A 20,580-nucleotide genomic window follows, 5' to 3' on the forward strand; every position below is an offset into this window, starting at 1 on the left:
GCATGTCGATGAGTATGACAACCGGCAGGAGCCATAGGAGTTGTCTTAAATTTATTGTATGACCTGCGTGTCATTGAACAACGCCATGTAATTACTTTACTTTATTGCTAAACGCGTTAGCCATAGAAGTAGAAGTAGTCGTTGGCGTGACAACTTCATGACGACACGATGATGGAGATCATGATGATGGAGATCATGGTGTCATGCCGGTGACGATGATGATCATGGAGCCCCGAAGATGGAGATCAATGGAGCTATATGATATTGGCCATATCATGTCACTACTATTTGATTGCATGTGATGTTTATCATGTTTATGCATCTTGTTTACTTAGAACGACGGTAGTAAATAAGATGATCCCTTACAACAATTTCAAGAAGTGTTCTCCCCTAACTGTGCACCGTTGCTACAGTTCGTCGTTTCGAAGCACCACGTGATGATCGGGTGTGATAGATCCTTACATTCACATACAACGGGTGTAAGACAGATTTACACATGCAATACACTTAGGGTTAACTTGACGAGCCTAGCATGTACAGACATGGCCTCGGAACACGGAGACCGAAAGGTCGAGCATGAGTCGTATAGTAGATACGATCAACATGAAGATGTTCACCGATGATGACTAGTCCGTCTCACGTGATGATCGGACACGACCTAGTTGACTCGGATCATGTAATCACTTAGATGACTAGAGGGATGTCTATCTGAGTGGGAGTTCATAAGATGAACTTAATTATCTGAACATAGTCAAAAGGATTTTGCAAATTATGTCGTAGCTCGCGCTTTAGTTCTACTGTTTTAGATATGTTCCTAGAGAAAATATAGTTGAAAGTTGAAAGTAGCAATTATGCGGACAGTAGAAAGCTTATACTTAATGCACCGCTCAGTGTGCTGAGCCCCAAACGTCGTCTGTGGATGTTGCGAACATCGGACATACACGTTTTGATAACTACGTGATAGTTCAGTTAAACGGTTTAGAATTGAGGCACCGAAGACGTTTTGAAACATCGCGGAACATATGAGATGTTTCAAGGGCTGAAATTGGGATTTCAGGCTCGTGCCCACGTCAAGAGGTATGAGACCTCCGACGATTTTCTTAGCCTGCAAACTAAGGGAGAAAAGCTCAATCGTTGAGCTTGTGCTCAGATTGTCTGAGTGCAACAATCACTTGAATCGAGTGGGAGTTGATCTTCCAGATGAAATAGTGATGTTTCCCCAAAGTCATTGCCACCAAGCTGCTAGAGCTTCGTGATGAACTATAACAAATCAGGGATAGATATGATGATCCTTGAGATATTCGTGATGTTTGACACCGCGAAAGTAGAAATCAAGAAGGAGCATCAATTGTTGATGGTTGGTGAAACCACTAGTTTCAAGAAGGGCAAGGGCAAGAAGGGATACTTCATGAAACGCCAAATCAGCTGCTGCACCAGTGAAGAAACCCGAGGTTGAACCCAAACCCGAGACTAAGTGCTTCTGTGATAAGGGGAACGACCACTGGAGCAGAATTACCCTAGATACTTGGTAGATGAGAAGGCTAGCAAAGTCGATAGAAGTATATTGGATATACATTATGTTAATGTGTACTTTACTAGTACTCCTAGTAGCACCAGGGTATTAAGATACCGGTTCAGTTGCTAAGTGTTAGTAACTCGAAATAAAAGAGCTACGGAATAAACGGAGACTAGCTAAAGGTGAGCTGACGATATGTGTTGGAAGTGTTTCCAAGTTTGATGTGATCAAACATCGCACGCTCCCTCTACCATCAAGATTATTATTAAACCTGAATAATTGTCATTGTGTGTTTGCATTGAGCATAGACATGATTGGATTATGTCTATCGCTATACGGTTATTCATTTAAGGAGAATAATGGTTACTCTATTTATTTGAATAATACCTTCAATGGTCTTGCACCTAAAGGAATGGTTTATTGAATCTCGATCGTAGTGATACACATTTTCATGCCAAAAATTATAAGATAGTAATGATAGTACCACTTACTTGTGGCACTGCCATGTAAGTCATATTGGTATAAAACGCATGAAGAAGCTCCATGTTGATGGATCTTTGGACTCACTCATTTTGAAAAGTTTGAGACATGCGAACCATGTCTATTGGTGTATACGCATGAAGAAACTCCATGCAGATGGATCGTTTAGACTCACTTGATTTTGAATCACTTGAGATATACAAATCATACCACATGGGCAAGATGACTGAAAAGCCTCATTTTCAGTAAGATGGAACAAGATAGCAACTTGTTGGAAGTAACACGTTTTGATGTATGCAGTCCAATGAGTGCTGAGGCATGCAATGAATATCGTTATGTTCTTACTTCACAGATGATTCGAGTAGATGTTGAGAATATTTACTTGATGAAACACAAGTCTGAATTATTGAATGGTTCAAGTAATTTCAGAGTGAAGTAGAAGATCATTGTGACAAGAGGATAAAATGTCTATGATATGATCATAGAGATGAGTATCTGAGTTACGAGTTTTGACACACAATTAAGACATTGTGGAAATTGTTTCACAATTAATACCGCCTGGAACACCATAGTGTGATGGTGTGTCCGAACATCATAGTTGCACCCTATTGGATATGGTGCGTACCATGATGTCTCTTATCGAATTACCACTATTGTTCATGGGTTAGGCATTAGAGACAACCACATTCACTTTAAATAGGGCACCACGTAATTCCGTTGAGATGACACCGTATGAATTATGGTTTAGAGAAACCTAAGTTGTCGTTTCTTAAAGGTTTGGGGCTGCGACGCTTATGTGAAAAAGTTTCAGGCTGATTAGCTCGAACCCAAAGCGGATAAATGCATCTTCATAGGACACCCAAAACAGTTGGGTATACCTCCTGTCTCAGATCCGAAAGCAATAAGGGATTGTTTCTAGAATCGGGTCCTTTCTCGAGGAAAAGTTTATGTCGAAAGAATTGAGTGGGAGGATGGTGGAGACTTGATATAGTTATTGAACCATCACTTCAACCAGTGTGTATCAGGGCACAGGAAGTTGTTCCTGTGGCACCTACACCAATTGAAGTGGAAGCTTATGATAGTGATCATGAAGCTTCGGATCAAGTCACTACCGAACCTCGTAGGACGACAAGGACGCGTACTGCTTCGGAGTGGTACAGTGATCCTGTCTTGAAGGTCATGTTGCTAGACAACAATGAACCTACGAGCTATGGAGAAGCGATGGTGGGCCCAAATTCCAACAAATGGTTAGAAACCATGAAATCCGAGATAGGATCCATGTATCAGAACAAAGCATGGACTTTGGTGGACTTGCCCGATGTTCGGCAAGCCATTGAGATAAATGGATCTTTAAGAAGAAGACGGACGTGGATGGTAATGTCACCATCTATGAAGCTCGACTTGTGGCGGAGAGTTTTTCACAAGTTCAAGGAGTTGACTACGATGAGATTTTCTCATCCGTAGCGATGCTTAAGTCCGTCGGAATCATGTTAGCATAAGCTGCATTTATGAAATCTGGCAGATGGATGTCAAAACGAGTTTCCTTGCCAACTTTCATAAGGAAAGGTTGTATGTGATACAATCAGAAAGATTTTGTCGATCCTAAGGATGCTAAAAGGTATGCTAGCTCCAGCAATCCTTCTAAGGACTGGAGTAAGCATCTCGGAGTTGGAATGTGCGCTTTGATGAGATGATCAAAGATTTTGGTGTATACAAAGTTTATGAGAAACTTGTATTTCCAAAGAAGTGAGTGGGAGCACTATAGAATTTCTGATGAGTATATGTTGTTGACATATTGTAGATCAGAGATGACGTAGTTTTTCTAGAAAGCATATAGGGTTATTTGAAAGGTGTTTTTCAATAGAAACCTGGATTAAGCTACTTGAACATTGAGCATCAAGATCTATAAGGATAGATCAAAATGCTTAATAATACTTTCAAATGAGCACATACCTTGACATGATCTTGAAGGTGTTCAAGATGGATCAGTCAAAGAAGAAGTTCTTGCCTGAGTTGTAAGGTACGAAGTTAAGACTTAAAGCTCGACCTCGGCAGAAAAGAGAGAAAGGACGAAGGTCGTCCCCTATGCTTAAGACGTAGGCTCTACAGTATGCTATGCTGTGTACCGCACCTGAAATGTGCCTTGCCATGAGTCAGTCAAGGGGTACAAGAGTGATCTAAGAATGGATCACAGGACAGCGGTCAAAGTTATCCTTAGTAACTAGTGGACTAAGGAATTTTCTCGATTATGGAGGTGATAAAGAGTTCGATGTAAAGAGTTACGTCGATGCAAGCTTAACACCTATCCGGATAGCTCTGAGTAGAGATACCGGATACGTATAATGGAGCAACAATTTAGAATAGCTCCAAGTAGAACAGTTATTTGGAATGGCTCCAAATGTAGCCTAGTAGTTGCATCTAGGAGATGACATAAAGATTTGTAAAGCACACACGAATCTGAAAGGTTCAGACCCGTTGACTAAAACCTCTCTCACAAGCAACATGATCAAACCCACTACTCATTGAGTGTTAATCACATGGTGATGTGAACTAGATTATTGACTCTAGTAAACTCTTTGGATGTTGGTTACATGGCGATATGACCTGTGAGTGTTAATCACATGGCGATGTGAACTAGATTATTGACTCTAGTGCAAGTGGGAGACTGTTGGAAATATGCCCTAGAGGCAATAATAAATTGATTATTATTATATTTCCTTGTTCATGATAATCGTTTATTATCCATGCTATAATTATATTGATAGGAAACTCAGATACATGTGTGGATACATAGACAACACCATGTCCCTAGTAAGCCTCTAGTTGACTGGCTCGTTGATCAATAGATGGTTACGGTTTCCTGACCATGGACATTGGATGTCATTAATAACGGGATCACATCATTAGAAGAATGATGTGATGGACAAGACCCAATCCTAAGCATAGCACAAGATCGTGTAGTTCGTATGCTAAAGCTTTTCTAATGTCAAGTATCATTTCCTTAGACCATGAGATTGTGCAACTCCCGGATACCATAGGAGTGCTTTGGGTGTGCCAAACGTCACAACGTAACTGGGTGGCTATAAAGGTACATTACAGGTATCTCCTAAAGTGTCAGTTGGGTTGGCACGAATCGAGACTGGGATTTGTCACTCCGTGTAAGCGGAGAGGTATCTCTGGGCCCACTCAGTAGGACATCATCATAATGTGCACAATGTGATCAAGGAGTTGATCACGGGATGATGTGTTACGGAACGAGTAAAGAGACTTTCCGGTAACGAGATTGAACAAGGTATTGGGATACCGACGATCGAATCTCGGGCAAGTATCGTACCGCTAGACAAAGGGAATTGTATACGGGATTGATTAAGTCCTTGACATCGTGGTTCATCCGGTGAGATCATCGTGGAACATGTGGGAGCCAACATGGGTATCCAGATCCCGCTGTTGGTTATTGACCGGAGAGTCATCTCGGTCATGTCTGCATGTCTCCCGAACCCGTAGGGTCTACACACTTAAGGTTCGATGACGCTAGGGTTATAAAGGAAGTTTGTATGTGGTTACCGAATGTTGTTCGGAGTCCCGGATGAGATCCCGGACGCCACGAGGAGTTCCGGAATGGTCCGGAGGTAAAGATTTATATATGGGAAGTCCTGTTTTGGTCACCGGAAGAGTTTCGGGGTTTATCGGTAACGTACCGGGACCACCGGGAGGGTCCCGGGGGTCCACCAAGTGGGGCCACCAACCCCGGAGGCTTTCATGGGCCAAGAGTGGTGAGGGACCAGCCCCTCAGTGGGCTGGTGCGCCTCCCACAAGGGCCCATGGCGCCTAAGAGGTGGAAAGGGGGCAAACCCTAAGGGGATATGGGCCTTAGGGCCCATATTGGTGCGCCTCCCTCTCCTCTCCCCTCTTGGCCGCCACCCCCTTTGCCATCTAGGGCTGCCGCCCCCCCTAGGGGTGGGAACCCTAGAGGGGGGCGCACCCTCCTCCCTCTCCCCTATAAATAGTGAGGCATAGGGCTGCCCATAACATGCGATTCGATCTCTCGTTGGTGCAGCCCTGCGTCTCTTCTTCCTCCTCTTCTAGCCACGCTCCTCCACCACCACCACGCCGTTGTGCTGCTGCTGGATGGAGTCTTCCTCAACCTCTCCCTCTCTCCTTGCTGGATCAAGGCATGGGAGACGTCACCGGGCTGTACGTGTGTTGAACGCGGAGGTGCCGTCCGTTCGGCACTTGGTCATCGGTGATTTGGATCACGACGAGTACGACTCCATCAACCCCGTTCACTTGAACGCTTCCGCTTAGCGATCTACAAGGGTATGTAGATGCACTCTCCTTCCCCTCGTTGCTGGTTTCTCCATAGATAGATCTTGGTGACACGTAGGAAAATTTTGAATTTCTGCTACGTTCCCCAACACACGCACGCTGCTTTCTAGCGCACCTGCTGAAGCTACTCGTGCGCGCTAAAATTTGTAGCGGCCGTTGGAGCAAGCGCTCCTTGCCGTGCCAAAACAAGCAATCGGCGCGCTGCAAACGCTTTTTTAGCGCCCTGCGCGTTGGGCGGCTGTTGGAGATGCTCTTATGCTCATAAATCTTGCAATAGCGATTTATACCTGTTTTTTCTGATTTGGTGTGGTTACAACGGACAAAACAACTTTGTGCCATAAATAAACAAGACGGTATGACCGACTCATCAATCAAGAAAATAAAACTCAAATGATAAGTGTCACACGTGTGGCACTAAGTAACACCGCCTGCTCCCGTCCTCCTCCCGAGTCGCCCCCGCGCGGCGGCTGGGAGGCCCCTAGATCACGTCGCCCCCGACTCCCCCTCTCGTCCTCCTCCTTCCTCGCCGCTGCCCGTGGGCACGACCAGGCAAAGCCTTGTCATCGCCGGCGGCAGCGGGGACTAGGTGCCCTCCCGCTCGTGAGGAGCTGGCGCGGGCCGGCGCCCCCGGGCTGGAACGTGGTGTGCGGCCGGACGTCATGGCGGGGGCTGGCGGCGCTCCGGCGATCCCATACCCCATGGCAGGCGGCTTCAAGATCTGGGGCGCCACGGTCGCCACGGACGGTGGCGTCGTGACCAGATCGGCGGCGGCGTGGCCGGATCTGGGCCCAGGCGTGAGCTTGGTCTCCGGGGTCATGGTCGGCGCGATGGCGAGTGCGACACGTCGGCAGCTGGTTGGATCTACGGGATTCCATCCTTGTCTGGTCCTTAACAACTCGGGCAACTCCGGGGGAAACCCTGGATCTCCATGGGATCGAGCGATGGCGGTGCTTTTGCGTCGTAGTCCTTTTTCAGGGCATCGTTTTAGAGTTTGCTACGGATGAAGGGACCAGAGAGGCCGGCGGCGTACGCCTGGTGGCACAACTGCCGATGAAAATCGCGCCAACTACGGTCATGGCGGACGATGGCAGCGTTTTTGATGTCGTTTCCTTGTCGAGGCATCGTCGTTGCAGTTGGCGTCATCAGGCTCGGGATGCTCCGGGGGAAACCCTAGATCTGGGTCTCCCAGATCGGAAGATGATGATGGCTTTCCCTCATGGGGACATCGTTTTGGAGCAAGTGATGGCTGGAGGTGACAAGAGGAGGTGCGGTGCTTCATCATATACATTGATGGTGTCGGATCTCGATGGCATGGCGCCCTGGAGATTAGCCGTCTAATGTGTGATGATGGACTCGCGCAGAAGGCCAACGATGTCTGACGTCATGGTGGCGTCGGCAGCTAGACCGGGCACGGTACATGCAGCAGTTCAGCTCTGAAGATTGATTGGTGGCAGGTGGCTGCGGCGGCCTCATACCCGGCAGTCGTCCTGGTTGAGGAACACGCCGGACTGGTAGGTGCCCATACCCAACAGGCGTCCTGATTGGGACCTCAGGTCTTAGATGTTAGATTTGGCTGCGAGGTCTGTTTGGTATTAGGCACAGACTATCAGCGCCCCTTCATCAACTGAATAGGAGTAGCGACAGATGTTGCTTAGACGGTGGCTTTAGTCTTATTGTTGTATGACTTTGTAAGGTCGTATGTTAATAATTAATAAAATGTTGTATGCATCGTCCAGATGCAGAGGCCGGGGGTTCTCCTCCTTATCTAAAAAAAGTAACACTGTATTAACGGTTTTACAATTAAAATTGTCATCTAAAGGAAAAAAAAAACCTAAAAATCCTGAAACTTGCCATCCAAACAGAAAGTTGTCATGCTTCATAAATAAAGTTGTCATCTCCAGATAACTAAATTTATCGTAAAAAAAACGTCAGAGCAAAATTTCCTGTAAAACCAGCGCCGCCAGCCACCCGTTTTCCTCCATCCCACCCTTCCTCCCATCGACACAAGCATCTACAAAATCCCAATTCCTCCGCCCAATTCCTCCGCCCCTACAAAATCCAGACTCACGGATATCACACAGTTCAGGGCTTCAGGTTCAGGCAGATCAGTACAGTTTCCAGTTTTCCCAGGCAAGAAGAAGAAGGGAGGATCATGGCAGGTCCGGCGAAGGCACCGTGGATGGTGGCGATGAGCGTGGGCGCAATCCACCGGGCAGCCAAGGCCAAGGCCAACGTCAGCGGCAGCGTCTCGCAGGGCGCCAAGCAGCTTCCGGCCTCCGCAGGGGCGGCGGCGGAGAGGCGGCGAGCGGAGAAGGCTGAGGAGGGGCTGAGGACGGTGATGTACCTCAGTTGCTGGGGCCCCAATTAGTACCACCACCTAGTACCTTCTTCTAGTTCTAGCCTCTGTTAGAAACCTCTAGCAACAGCCATGCCGTGTCACTTGGCTGGTTAGTTCCCTCCTGATTGTAAATACTCCCTAGTATGTATCAGTCGATGAAGATGATGATGATGAAATTGCTCTGCTTGAGTTCACAATGCCCTGCTTCAGGAAAGGGGTTTACATTGCCCTCCAATATTCGTTTCAATTTTTTTTGGAATACCCTGCTTGAGTTCACAATGCTCTGCTTCGTGTTGGTCACAGTTAAGCTCTGGCCGTTGCTCCATTCGCTGATTCGATGGGCAGACAAGTCGCGGTATTGGAAGTAAAACCACTGCTCGTGTCATCGACTTGATGTGTCTAAAATTGCTAGAATATATACTGACATCTCACATCTCCCTGGTTTGTTAGAAAGATAATATTGCCATGACTTCATCTTCTGTACTTATAACCCAGCGCCTCTCTGATGCAGAACAGAGGTTGCCACCTCTAAGCCAGATGGATCAAATGTCCTCCCAAAACTTCTTGAGGAACAGATTGAAATGGTTGTAATGGCAGATAGAAACATTAAAAGTATGTTCCTGCACCGGCACATCGGATGTGGCAACTACCTAACAGGGTTACAGAACTTCCATGAACTTACTACTAGCTAGGATAAAATGATTGCAAAGCAAATTAAGTAATAATTGTACAGAGAGAACGGGCAATATTCAGTATCGTCTATGTTAATGTTTGAGCAGAAAGCTCGATTTCTCCCTCTATTAGAAATTGATACTTCAACACACCTGGAACATGATCAAGAACTCCATCTCCATTAATATCTGTGTGAATGCCCCCTTCCTCCTCTTGCCAAATGAAGCTGACCAAATGAAGCTGATGGAAGGTTGATTTTGCTGTTAATATTTCGTTTAACTAAGTCAGCGTGTCCATGTTTTTGTTGTGGATAATCATGGAAGGTTGATTTTGCTGTTAATGAAGAGCCGGTTTGTATATAGGGTGGCATTGCACCAACAAAACATGGAAATCAGAGTGGCGCAGCGGAAGCGTGGTGGGCCCATAACCCACAGGTCCCAGGATCGAAACCTGGCTCTGATATTTTTTTATTTACTTTTTTGCCCTACAAGTCTGCATCATCGGGAATTTTCTCTGAAAAAATTTAGAAGCTCTGTGCCCGCGCTCATCCCCCTGTTTCAGCGAACTGGACTGTGCGCCTGATGTCTTCTCGTTCAACATAGTAATCAACGGCTGCTTTAAAGAAGGTGAAGTAGACAAAGCGTGCAATCTCTTCCATGAGATGCCCCAACTGGGAGTTCAACCTGATGTGGTGACCTACACCTCAATCATGGACGCACTAAGCAAGTCCGGAGCAATGGACAAGGCAGAAGTGCTCCTTCGGCAAATGGTTGATCAAGGAATTGAACCCAATATCAGGACATATAGCTGTCTGATCCATGGATATTCTACTTTTGGTCAGTGGAAGGAGGCACTTAGGGTATTCAAAGAAATGGCAAGTCTTGGTGTTGTACCAGACGTTGTCACATTGAGCTCATTAATCGATTCCCTTTGCAGGCACAGAAGGACAAAGCAAGCTAGAGAAATTTTTGACTCTATGGCTGCAAAGGGCCTGAAACCTAATATCGTCTCCTACTCTACTATGCTTAATGGGTATGTCAAAGAAGGATCCTTCGAGGATATGACCGGTCTCTTCAATTCGATGGTACGGAATGGTATTGTACCTAACCACCATATTTTCAACATACTGATCAATGCATATGCTAAACGTGGACTGATGGATGAGGCTATGCACATGTTCGAAGTAATGAGGCAACAAGGAGTAAACCCAGATGTATTTGGCTATCAAATCATAATGGATTCACTTTGTAAAATGGGTAAGATGGATGCTGCTCTGGACAAATTTAATCAGATGGTCAATCAAGGAGTTTCACCTAACAAAGCTGTTTACCAATGCCTGGTTCTGGGTTCTTGCTCTCATGGTGATTTTGTGAAAGCCAAGGAATTGATTTCTGAAGCGGTTAATAGAGGTCTGTGTTCTAACAGTGTGTTCTTCTATCCTGTAATAAACGACCTTTGCAAAGAAGGAAAGGTAAAGGAGGCACATGATATGTTTGACTTCATCCTAGGTATTGGTCAGCGGCCTGATGTGATTATGTACACTTCACTGATGGATGGATATTGCCTTGTTGGCAAGGTGGAGGAAGCACTGAGAGTACTTGATGCTATGAAGTCTGCTGGCCTCCAACCTGATGTTTTTACATATGGTACACTTCTTAATGGCTACTGTAAAATTGGAAGGATCGCCGATGGATTGAGTCTTTTCAGGGAAATGTCACTCAGCGGGGTTAAGCCCACTACTATTATGTACAACATTATACTTGATGGGCTGTTTCGCTCCGGGAGAACAGATTCTGCAAAGGAAGAATTCGATACAATGATTGAAAGTGGCATACCGGTGGGCATTGACACATGCACCATAGTTCTTAGTGGACTTTGCAAAAATAATTGCACTGATGAAGCAATAGAGCTGTTCAAGAAATTATGTGCAATGAATGTGAAGTTTGATGTCATAATACTCAATACCATGATTTCTTCAATGTTTAAGACTAGGAGAATTGAAGAAGCCAAGGATTTGTTTGCTACTATATCAACCATAGGGTTGGTGCCTTCTGTTGTGACTTACAGTGTAATGATGACGAATTTCATAAAAGAAGGGTCGCTGGCAGAGGCTGATGATATGTTTTTAGCAATGGAGAAGGCTAGCTGTGCTCCCAACTCCATCCTGCTAAATCAAGTGGTCAGGGCGTTGCTGAAAAAAGGTGCAGTTGTGAAGGCTGCAACTTATCTCGCTAAACTTGATGCTAAACAGCTGTCAGTTGAAGCCTCAACGATTTCGTTAATAGTATTTCTCTTCTCAGGGGAAGGGAAACTAAGGGAGCACGTAGAGTTGCTTCCAGTAAAGTACCAGCCTCCTGAGAGTTCGGCTGACAGTTGAAAGAGTATACTTGAAACTTCCTACTTAAAAACAAGGTGGTAAATTGAAACAAGAAGCCTGAGGGTCATATGAGTTTCCCCCTTTTTGTGACGAAGAAAGTGTAACTCTGATCTGGAATGTTTAGATATCTGTCACACATTACATATTTATCAGCATCCAAAGTTTGTGGCAAAGTACTTTGCTACTTGTCTCTGGGAATACTCAATCTCAGCGTTTATGCATTCATGCAACAAGAAGGGGTGACCAAGGAGTGCAACACAAACCAGATATAAAATAGTCTATTTAATAACTGTGAGATGGTTGATCTACTGCTTTTGGGATTCTCATCTCAGAAACATTTGTCATGGTGCACTCTAGGGTGTTGTGCGATTACCGTGAAGAAAAATTCTAGGTAAAAGGTTGTGCGATCTGGGTGCCTCCATTGGATGCACACATTACACATATTCTGGATGGTCATGATCGGTCAGTCAGTCAAATAGCAGTACGTGTAAAAGTAGATCCTTTGGTTGAAACACAATGCTTGTCTCTGAAACCAAATAAAATACTGCATTATTTGAAAGAAGTAGAATGAATTACCCGACAAAGTATGCATTTCCAACAGAACATGAGCTTGTTTTGAAAAGAAAAAGAGAACATGAGCTTCCTTCTCTGGCTTTCTGTTGTGGAAATTGCAGGAGTTGATTATTTTGTTAGTCTTGTGACCTTCTGGTCAACCTGTATCTCAACCTGGAAGGGGTAGACAATATATATCTTGTCAACAATGGAGAAGTCTAGCTGTGCTCTCAACTCTCAGTTGCCAAAAAACATGTGGTCAGGGTGTTACTGGAGAAAGGTGAAGTAATCAGGGCAGGAGATTATCTTTCTACTCCCTCCGTTCCGATTTACTCGTCGTAGTTTTAGTTCAAATTTTGAACTAAAACCACGACGAGTAAATCAGAACGGAGGGAGTACAATTGATGAAAAGAATTTACTACTCGAAGCTTCAGCCATTGAGTTTGTAGTTGCTGACCTCTCTCTTCCAAACGAAAGAGACATGCCAGAAATTTTAGTCTTTTTTTCCTCTGGACGTCTAAGGATGCTGTAATAATTTGTGTCCGGCCTGAGGTTCTCTGGACGGTTTCATTTGAATGAAACCGGAAGCGGGAGGCTCCTTAATTCCAAGAAAGAAAACAAAATCATGTGTGTATGCTACCGGGACAAGAACCAACTCCAAGCAATAAGCTTCCAGAAGAATCCCAAGCAGACATACTGGTTTGGGTCGCACTGTCAAGTCAAGTCAAGGTTTATTTTTCTCTGGAGCAGGGTAATAATGTGAACTCAAATTGGGGAAGCTTTCATCATCATCGTTTGTCCCAACACATATTAACAATCAGGAGGGGATTGGTTGGCCGGCCGAGCCAATTAATTCTGGCCAAGATTCAATGAGCATAACTAAATTTAATTTTACAAAATATATCATGTCTTTCCATAGATCGTTACTCATGTGAATTATCTATACACCATGGAAAAATGTTATATGCAGAGTGTCCGGCTGTTTGCCGAGTGTTTTTTCACGGGGTTCTCGGCAAACATGGCCTTTGCTGAGTATCTCATATAAAACACTTGGCAAAACAAGGGTATTCGGCAAATAGAAACTTTCTCGAGTATTGTACTCGACAAAGTAGGGTCTTTGCCGAAATAGGTCTTTGGCAAAACAAGGGTACTAGGCAAATTTTGTTGCCACTGTTGTTCTTTGTACTATCACGATTGATTATAAATAGATAAGATGTTTCTCCCTTAGAGAGAATCAAATAATATTATACTGAAATAGTGCATTACTAAGCGACAAATCACACAGAAGAGGACGCCCACGATATATGTGCCCTTAAGGCGTGGTGTCCATGGGGATAAGAAACTGAGTTGGGTTTCAAGTGGTACCTGAATGTCTACACCTTGACAAGCTTGACTAAACATTCCCCTACTAGATTTCACAAGAGAGCCTTCTATTGTCGTTTTTAGAACTGAATATATTTGATGCGTGGTTCAATAGAAATGTGGACACACGGATAGTGCCTTTTCACTATCAAACAGTCCCAACAAAAAGACTCTCTGCAAAATCAATTCTGGTGTCTTGTTTGTTGTTTTATTTGATGTGAGGTAATATTTTGTTGCAGTGCTTAGCATATTTTATCTTTTCGTTTTTTGTTTGAAGAAAGATGTTTTTCTTCCTTAAGAAAATATTATTTCGTAAATAGAACAATAGTCACCATACATGATCTTCCACCAAGTAGAAATTTTTGTGTGTGCAACTAAGATTGATTTCCAGGTCAGTTTGTGAAGGTGCGGCCCCATTCCCCCACCCCTGTCTGGGTTTGCTAGGAGCGCGCCCACTGCCCACACCCGACCTCGCCACCGGGCCGCATCTTGGCAGAGCTAACACCGTAGGCCTCCATCTCCTCTGCCGAAGATGGGTTATTATCACATCCATCCCCACCCAAGAGCGCTCTAATCCTCTCGACAACAATGCTCACCACAGTTGCAGTTGCGGGCGCGGAAGCCGCTGTCCCATACCGAGGACGTGCAGACTGCAGGCATGTTTTAGATTGTGATTCTGAAAGGCAGACAATTATGGAGTATTATTTGTTGTCAAATACACCTAAAGGCACCATACTATTTATTTTTGTTAATAATCATTGACTTGATATTAGAGCTTTATCGTCTCAGTTTATATTTTTCCAAATGGATTTGCTTATCAAATGGTTGTCTCTTGGGTAATGTGTGCACTTAATTCAAGCCAAGTTATGAACTGGAATGCATTTGCAGGCAGAGGAGCGTGTCCGGCTATTGTCGTACGAGAAGAAGCTAGTGTGTGCAGTTGAGGACCCAGGATGCTAACGGTGTAGAGCCGTTCACCATCACCAGGGCTTCCATCATGGTCCTCCGGACCAAGCTCAACATATCCGCCATCACCAGGGCTTCCATCATGGTCCTCCGGACCAAGCTCAACATATCCGCCGACGACCGCCGCCTTCGTCGACGACTTGTCATGGAGGATCGTTGCCGTCTGCAATGACTCACCTGAATGTACGCCTGTGATGGCATTTTAGTTTCTTCCCCACGAGAAGCATCAATACAATAAGTTTATCAAGAATTGCATGAATGTGCTATCAAGATCCAAAAAAAAAAAATGAAGGTGTCGTTCCCCTACCTGGCACTGCCCAGTCCATTTTAGTCTTATTGTTTCACTCAGCAACTTTACAGCTACTTCCATATTCCTCTGCTTAGTCTTAGACAAATACAGATAAGAAATTGAGCATTCCTCTGCTTAATCTGATCTATTAACAATACTTAGGGCGTGTTCGGTAGTCCTCCAGCCTCTCAAATCCTCAACTCCAGACTCGGAGTCCAGCCGAACGGTCCAAATCCGGGCTATTGGACAGAGAAGCTGGCTATTGACGCAGTGTAAAATTGGTGGAGTCGCGGAGTTGGGCAAATCGAGCTCCCAGAAATCGAAGGAGCGGGAGTTGACAGAAATTACGCGCGATTGCCACCGCCAAGTGAACATCGAGCGTACCGATTCGAGCTCATCCCCCCGCACGACTACTCTATCCTCACGTTATCCTCCTCCTCTCGTTCCTCACACAACCCATGTGAGCCAGCCAGCAGGAGACCGCCGAGCCCTGTAGCCGGCCGTCACCCTCTCCGCTCGAAGCCCGGCATCTCGATCGTCCTACGCCGCGGCCGTTCCAATCAGCTAGGAGAAGTCGAGGCCGCGGGAGTAACAGCAGTCGCTCCCATCCCTGACCCCCGACGGCCTCGCCGGATCCAGAGGAGGTCGCTCCGGCGACCTTGGCTACCCCATCCCGACTCGTAGTCCGCCTGCATCGCCGTCCATCTCTCATCCCCTTCACAACCCGCTCGTTGGCCTCTGATCTGATGTGCTTCGTTGACCAGGAGAGATCCATATTTTTTCTTGAATATCCAGGAGGGAGATAGATGGGCTGTACATGGTCCGCCGTGAGGTTGATCAATGGGCTTCGAGCCAGCTAGAACGGGCCAGAATCGTTATTTGTGGACTTTCGGCCTGGCGGATCGATTCTAGCAAGAAGCTAGCGCACCGAACAGATTGTTCACTCCGGGAGTTGACGAGAGAAGCTGGCTGCTGGTTACGATCCACGGAGTTGAGGATTTGCCATGAGCCATGGAGGACTACCGAACAGGCCCTTAGTATAGACAAGAAAGTGAAAGGGGCGCACCCCACCTGGCAGTCTGGCACCGCCTGCCCGCAGCTTCCTTTCAGGCGGCGCCCCAACCACTAGTCTATACCTATTTCCTCCGTTCCAAAATAGATGACCCAATTTTGTACTAAAGTTAGTATAAAGCTGAGTCATCTATTTTGAAACGGAGGGAGTACTATTAAAGGGAATAGGTATTCTTGGTTTGGTTTCGCTTTGTTTCGTCCCGTTTAGGTGATTTTTTTTTTCTTTTTGGTTTCGTCCCACCTCGAAGATTTTTATTATCCGAGGTGGTACTATTTTTTCGTCCACAGGCGCTTTTTGCAAACAAGCGCGTGTAGCTTCCTTTCAGGCGGCGCACCAACCACTAGTAAATCATAAATCATAAGTGCCGTTGTACTACCCACCCGACACCCCAAGCACACGCCCCCGGCGCCGCGGCGGCATCCCAACTCCTCCGTCCGGCCATCTCTCACCCCTCTCCGGCCACGGCCAGATTCGCCAGCCGCGTACGAGGCCGCTCGCCGGCGGGCATGCCCACGGGTCTTGCCTCCTGCGTTCCCTTCCTCGTCGACGGAGGTGCGCCTCTTCAGCGGACGCACGCACCTCCCCAGTCCCCAGAGGGTGAGTCGAGCTCGGCTGGAATCGGCCAGCAATGCCAACCGCCCGCCTGTCCTCCATCTCCACCTCCTCCTTCAGGGCTCCTTCACGTAAACCACGAGCCCCCCTCGCCGCCTTGGCTGCCGCCACGGAACGCGTTCGCGCTGGAACGCTAAGCCGGGAGGACGCACACCACCTGTTCGACGAATTGCAAGGCCAAGCCGCCGCCGTCCCGGAACGCGGGCTCAACAACTTTCTTGCCGCACTAGCCCGTGCTCCGCCCTCATCTGCCTGCAGCGATGGTCCGGGCCTTGCCTTTGCCCTCTTCAACCGCATGTCCCGAGGCGCTGGTGCACGGGTGGTGTCGCCTACGCTCTGTACCTATTCCATCCTCATGGACTGCTGCTGCCGCGCAGGCCGCCCGGACTTGGTGGTTGCCTTCTTCGGCCGCCTCCTCAGGTTGGGGCTGCGCTTGAATGTCATCTCCTTCAACAACCTCCTCAAGGGGCTCTGCCAGGCCAAGCGTTCAAATGAGGCTTTGGACATGCTGCTCCACCGGATGCCCGAACTGGACTGTGCGCCTGATGTCTTCTCGTTCAACATAGTAATCAACGGCTGCTTTAGAGAAGGTGAAGTAGACAAAGCATGCAATCTCTTCCATGAGATGCCCCAACTGGGAGTTCAACCTGATGTGGTGACCTACAACTCAATTATCATCGCACTAAGCAGGGCCGGGGCAATGGGTAAGGCAGAAGTGGTCCTTCGGCAAATGGTTGATAAAGGCATTGGACCCGATGTCATGACATATAACAGTCTGATCCATGGATATTCTACTTTGGGTCAGTGGAAGGCAGCAGTTAGGGTATTCAAAGAGATGGTAAGTGTTGGTGTTCTACCAAATGCTGTCACGTTGAACTCATTTATGGATTCACTTTGCAAGCATAGAAGGACAAAGGAAGCTAGAGATATTTTTGACTCCATGGCTGCAAAGGGCCACAAACCTAATATTGCCTCCTACTCTACTATGCTTAATGGGTATGCGAAACAAGGATGCTTCGATGATATGACTGGTCTCTTCAATTCGATGCTACAGAATGGTGTTGTACCAAACCACCATATTTTCAACATACTGATCAATGCATATGCTAAACGTGGACTGATGGATGAGGCTATGCACATGTTCGAAGTAATGAGGCAACAAGGAGTAAACCCAGATGTATTTAGCTATCAAATTGTAATGGATTCACTTTGTAAATGGGTAGGATGGATGCTGCTCTGGACAAATTTAATCAGATGGTCAATCAAGGAGTTTCACCTAACAAAGCTGTTTACCAATGCCTGGTTCTGGGTTCTTGTTCTCATGGTCATTTTGTGAAAGCCAAGGAATTGATTTCTGAAGCAGTTAATAGAGGTCTGTGTTCTAACAGTGTGTTCTTCTATCCTGTAATAAACGACCTGTGCAAAGAAGGAAAGGTGAAGGAGGCACAGGATATGTTTGACTTCATTGTAGGTATTGGTCAGCGGCCTGATGTGATTATGTACAATTCACTGATGGATGGATATTGCCTTGTTGGCAAAGTGGAGGAAGCACTGAGAGTACTTGATGCTATGAAGTCTGCTGGCCTCCAACCTACTGCTGTTACGTATGGTATACTTCTTAATGGCTACTGTAAAATTGGAAGGATTGCCGCTGGATTGAGTCTTTTCATGGAAATGTCACTCAGCGGGGTTAAGCCCACTACTATTATGTACAACATTATACTTGATGGGCTGTTTCGCTCCGGGAGAACAGATTCTGCAAAGGAAAAATTCCGTACGATGAGCGAAAGTGGCATACCAGTGGGCATTGACACATACAACATAGTTCTTAGTGGACTTTGTAAAAATAATTGCGCTGGTGAAGCAATAGAGCTGTTCAAGAAACTACGTGCAATGAATGTGAAGATTGATGTCAAAACACTCACTATCATGATTTCTGCAATGTTTAAAAGTAGGAGAATTGAAGAAGCCAAGGAGTTGTTTGCTACTATATCAGCCATCGGGTTGGTGCCTTCTGTTGTGACTTACAGTGTAATGATGACGAATTTCATAAAAGAAGGGTCGCTGGCAGAGACTGATGATATGTTTTTAGCAATGGAGAAGGCTAGCTGTGCTCCCGACTCCATCCTGCTAAATCAAGTGGTCAGGGCGTTGCTGGAAAAAGGTGCAGTTGTAAAGGCTGCAACTTATCTCGCTAAACTTGATGCTAAACAGCTGTCAGTTGAAGCTTCAACGATTTCGTTAATAGTATCTCTCTTCTCAGGGGAAGGGAAACTAAGGGAGCACGTAGAGTTGCTTCCAGTAAAGTACCAGCCTCCTGAGAGTTCGACTGACAATTGAAAGAGTATACTTGAAACTTCCTACTTAAAAAAAAGGTGGTAAACTGAAACAAGAAGCCTGAGGGTCATATGAGTTTCCCCCTTTTTGTGACGAAGAAAGTGTAACTCTGATCTGGAATGTTTAGATATCTGTCACACATTACATATTTATCAGCATCCAAGTTTGTGGCAAAGTACTTAGCTACTTTCCTCTGGGAATACCCAATCTCGGCGTTTATGCATTCATGCAGCAAGAAGGCGTGACCAAGGAGTGCAACACAAACCAGATATAAAACTCCAACTAAGCTATTATGTTCATGAGATGGTTGATGCACTGTTTTTGCTCTCTGTTGATGATAGTTACTATTATGTTCACTCTTAAAACTCCAACTAAGCTATGATCTCTCTCTTCATAATGTTACAGAAAGCTAGGTTGCTCTAGATTAAATGCTTGCATTTTTTAAATTTCAGCAACCATTGCACGTAAACCCAATTTGTCAGCAGGTTACTTTCAGTTATACCTCTCTCAACGTAGTGCTAATTTCCTTTTCTGTGAAGCGTTAAGTGTGTTATATTGTATTCATGGGCTGCAGACCGGTGAACAGTATTGAGCTGTGTTCTCATCTAAAATCCAGTTGCTGCGTAGTGCACTTTAGTCAGTATAATCTGATGTTATGTGCTAAGCATGTTTTGAAGATGAGAAGCGTTAAGCTACTCCCAGGAACTGCTGACTGTAAAAATACATTGCAGAGGCCTAGGTAAGAAACATTTACCTTTATTCATTGTATTGACAGACTGACTGATCATGAACAGAGCGTGAAGGATCAGCGCTGTACTGCCATTGGGATTCTCATCTAGGGAACATTTGTCATGGTGCATTCTAGGGTGTTGTGCGATTAACTTGAAGGATTTTTTTAGATAAAAAGTTGTGCAATCTGGAGGCCTCCAATGGATGCACACATTACACATATTCTGTATGGTCATGATCAGTCAGTCAGTTAATACCAGTACACGTAGAAGTAGCTCCTTTGGTTGAAACACAATGCTTGTCTCTGAAACCAAATAAATACTGCAATATTCTCTGGCTTTCTGTTGTGGAAATTGCGGGAGTTGATTATTTTGTTAGTCTTGTGACCTTCTGGTCAACCTGTATCTCAACCTGGAAGGGGCAGGCAATATCTTATCAACAATGAAGAAGATTAGCTGTGCTCTCAACTCTCAGTTGCAAAAAAAAAAATGTGGTGAGGGTGTTGCTGGACAAAGGTGAAGTAATCAGGGCCGGAGGTTATCTTTCTAAAATTGATGAGAAGAATTTAGTACTTGAAGCTTCAACCGTTTAGCTGCAGTTGATGATCTTCCAGAACCAACTCCAAGCAATAATCTTCCAGAAGAATCCTAAGTATACTGGTTTGGAGCGCACTGTGAACGTTTTTCTGGAGCAGGGTAATGTGAATTCGAATTGGGGAAGCTTTTCATCATCATCGTTTGTCGCAACACATGTATTTACAGTTAATATGTAAATATTATTTAATTCTGGCTAAGATTCAATGAGCATAAATAAATTTGATTTTACAAAACATATCATTTCTTTCCATAGATTGTTACTCATGTGAATTATACATACACTACGAAAAGTTATATGTAGAGTGTCGGGCTATTTGCCGAGTGATTTTTCACGGGGTTCTCCGCAAAATGCAAAC

The 20,580-nt window shown here is 45.5% G+C and overlaps 1 protein-coding gene across 1 annotated transcript; it reads left to right on the top strand.

Moving 5' to 3' along the window:
- The first annotated feature begins 9,901 nt into the window (after positions 1-9,901).
- On the top strand, positions 9,902-11,709 carry LOC123039569 (protein Rf1, mitochondrial-like). Its single transcript, XM_044462681.1, has one exon. It carries the CDS (start codon positions 9,994-9,996, stop codon positions 11,707-11,709), a length of 1,716 nt encoding a protein of 571 aa, XP_044318616.1. The 5' UTR covers positions 9,902-9,993.
- The last annotated feature ends 8,871 nt before the right edge of the window (positions 11,710-20,580 follow it).

The sequence above is a fragment of the Triticum aestivum genome, chromosome 2B (genome assembly GCF_018294505.1).
Source record: "Triticum aestivum cultivar Chinese Spring chromosome 2B, IWGSC CS RefSeq v2.1, whole genome shotgun sequence".
NCBI lineage: Eukaryota > Viridiplantae > Streptophyta > Magnoliopsida > Poales > Poaceae > Triticum > Triticum aestivum.

Excerpts from the sequence above, each read along its gene's own strand:
- LOC123039569 (XM_044462681.1), top strand. The coding sequence starts at position 9,994 with ATGCCCCAACTGGGAGTTCAACCTGATGTGGTGACCTACACCTCAATC.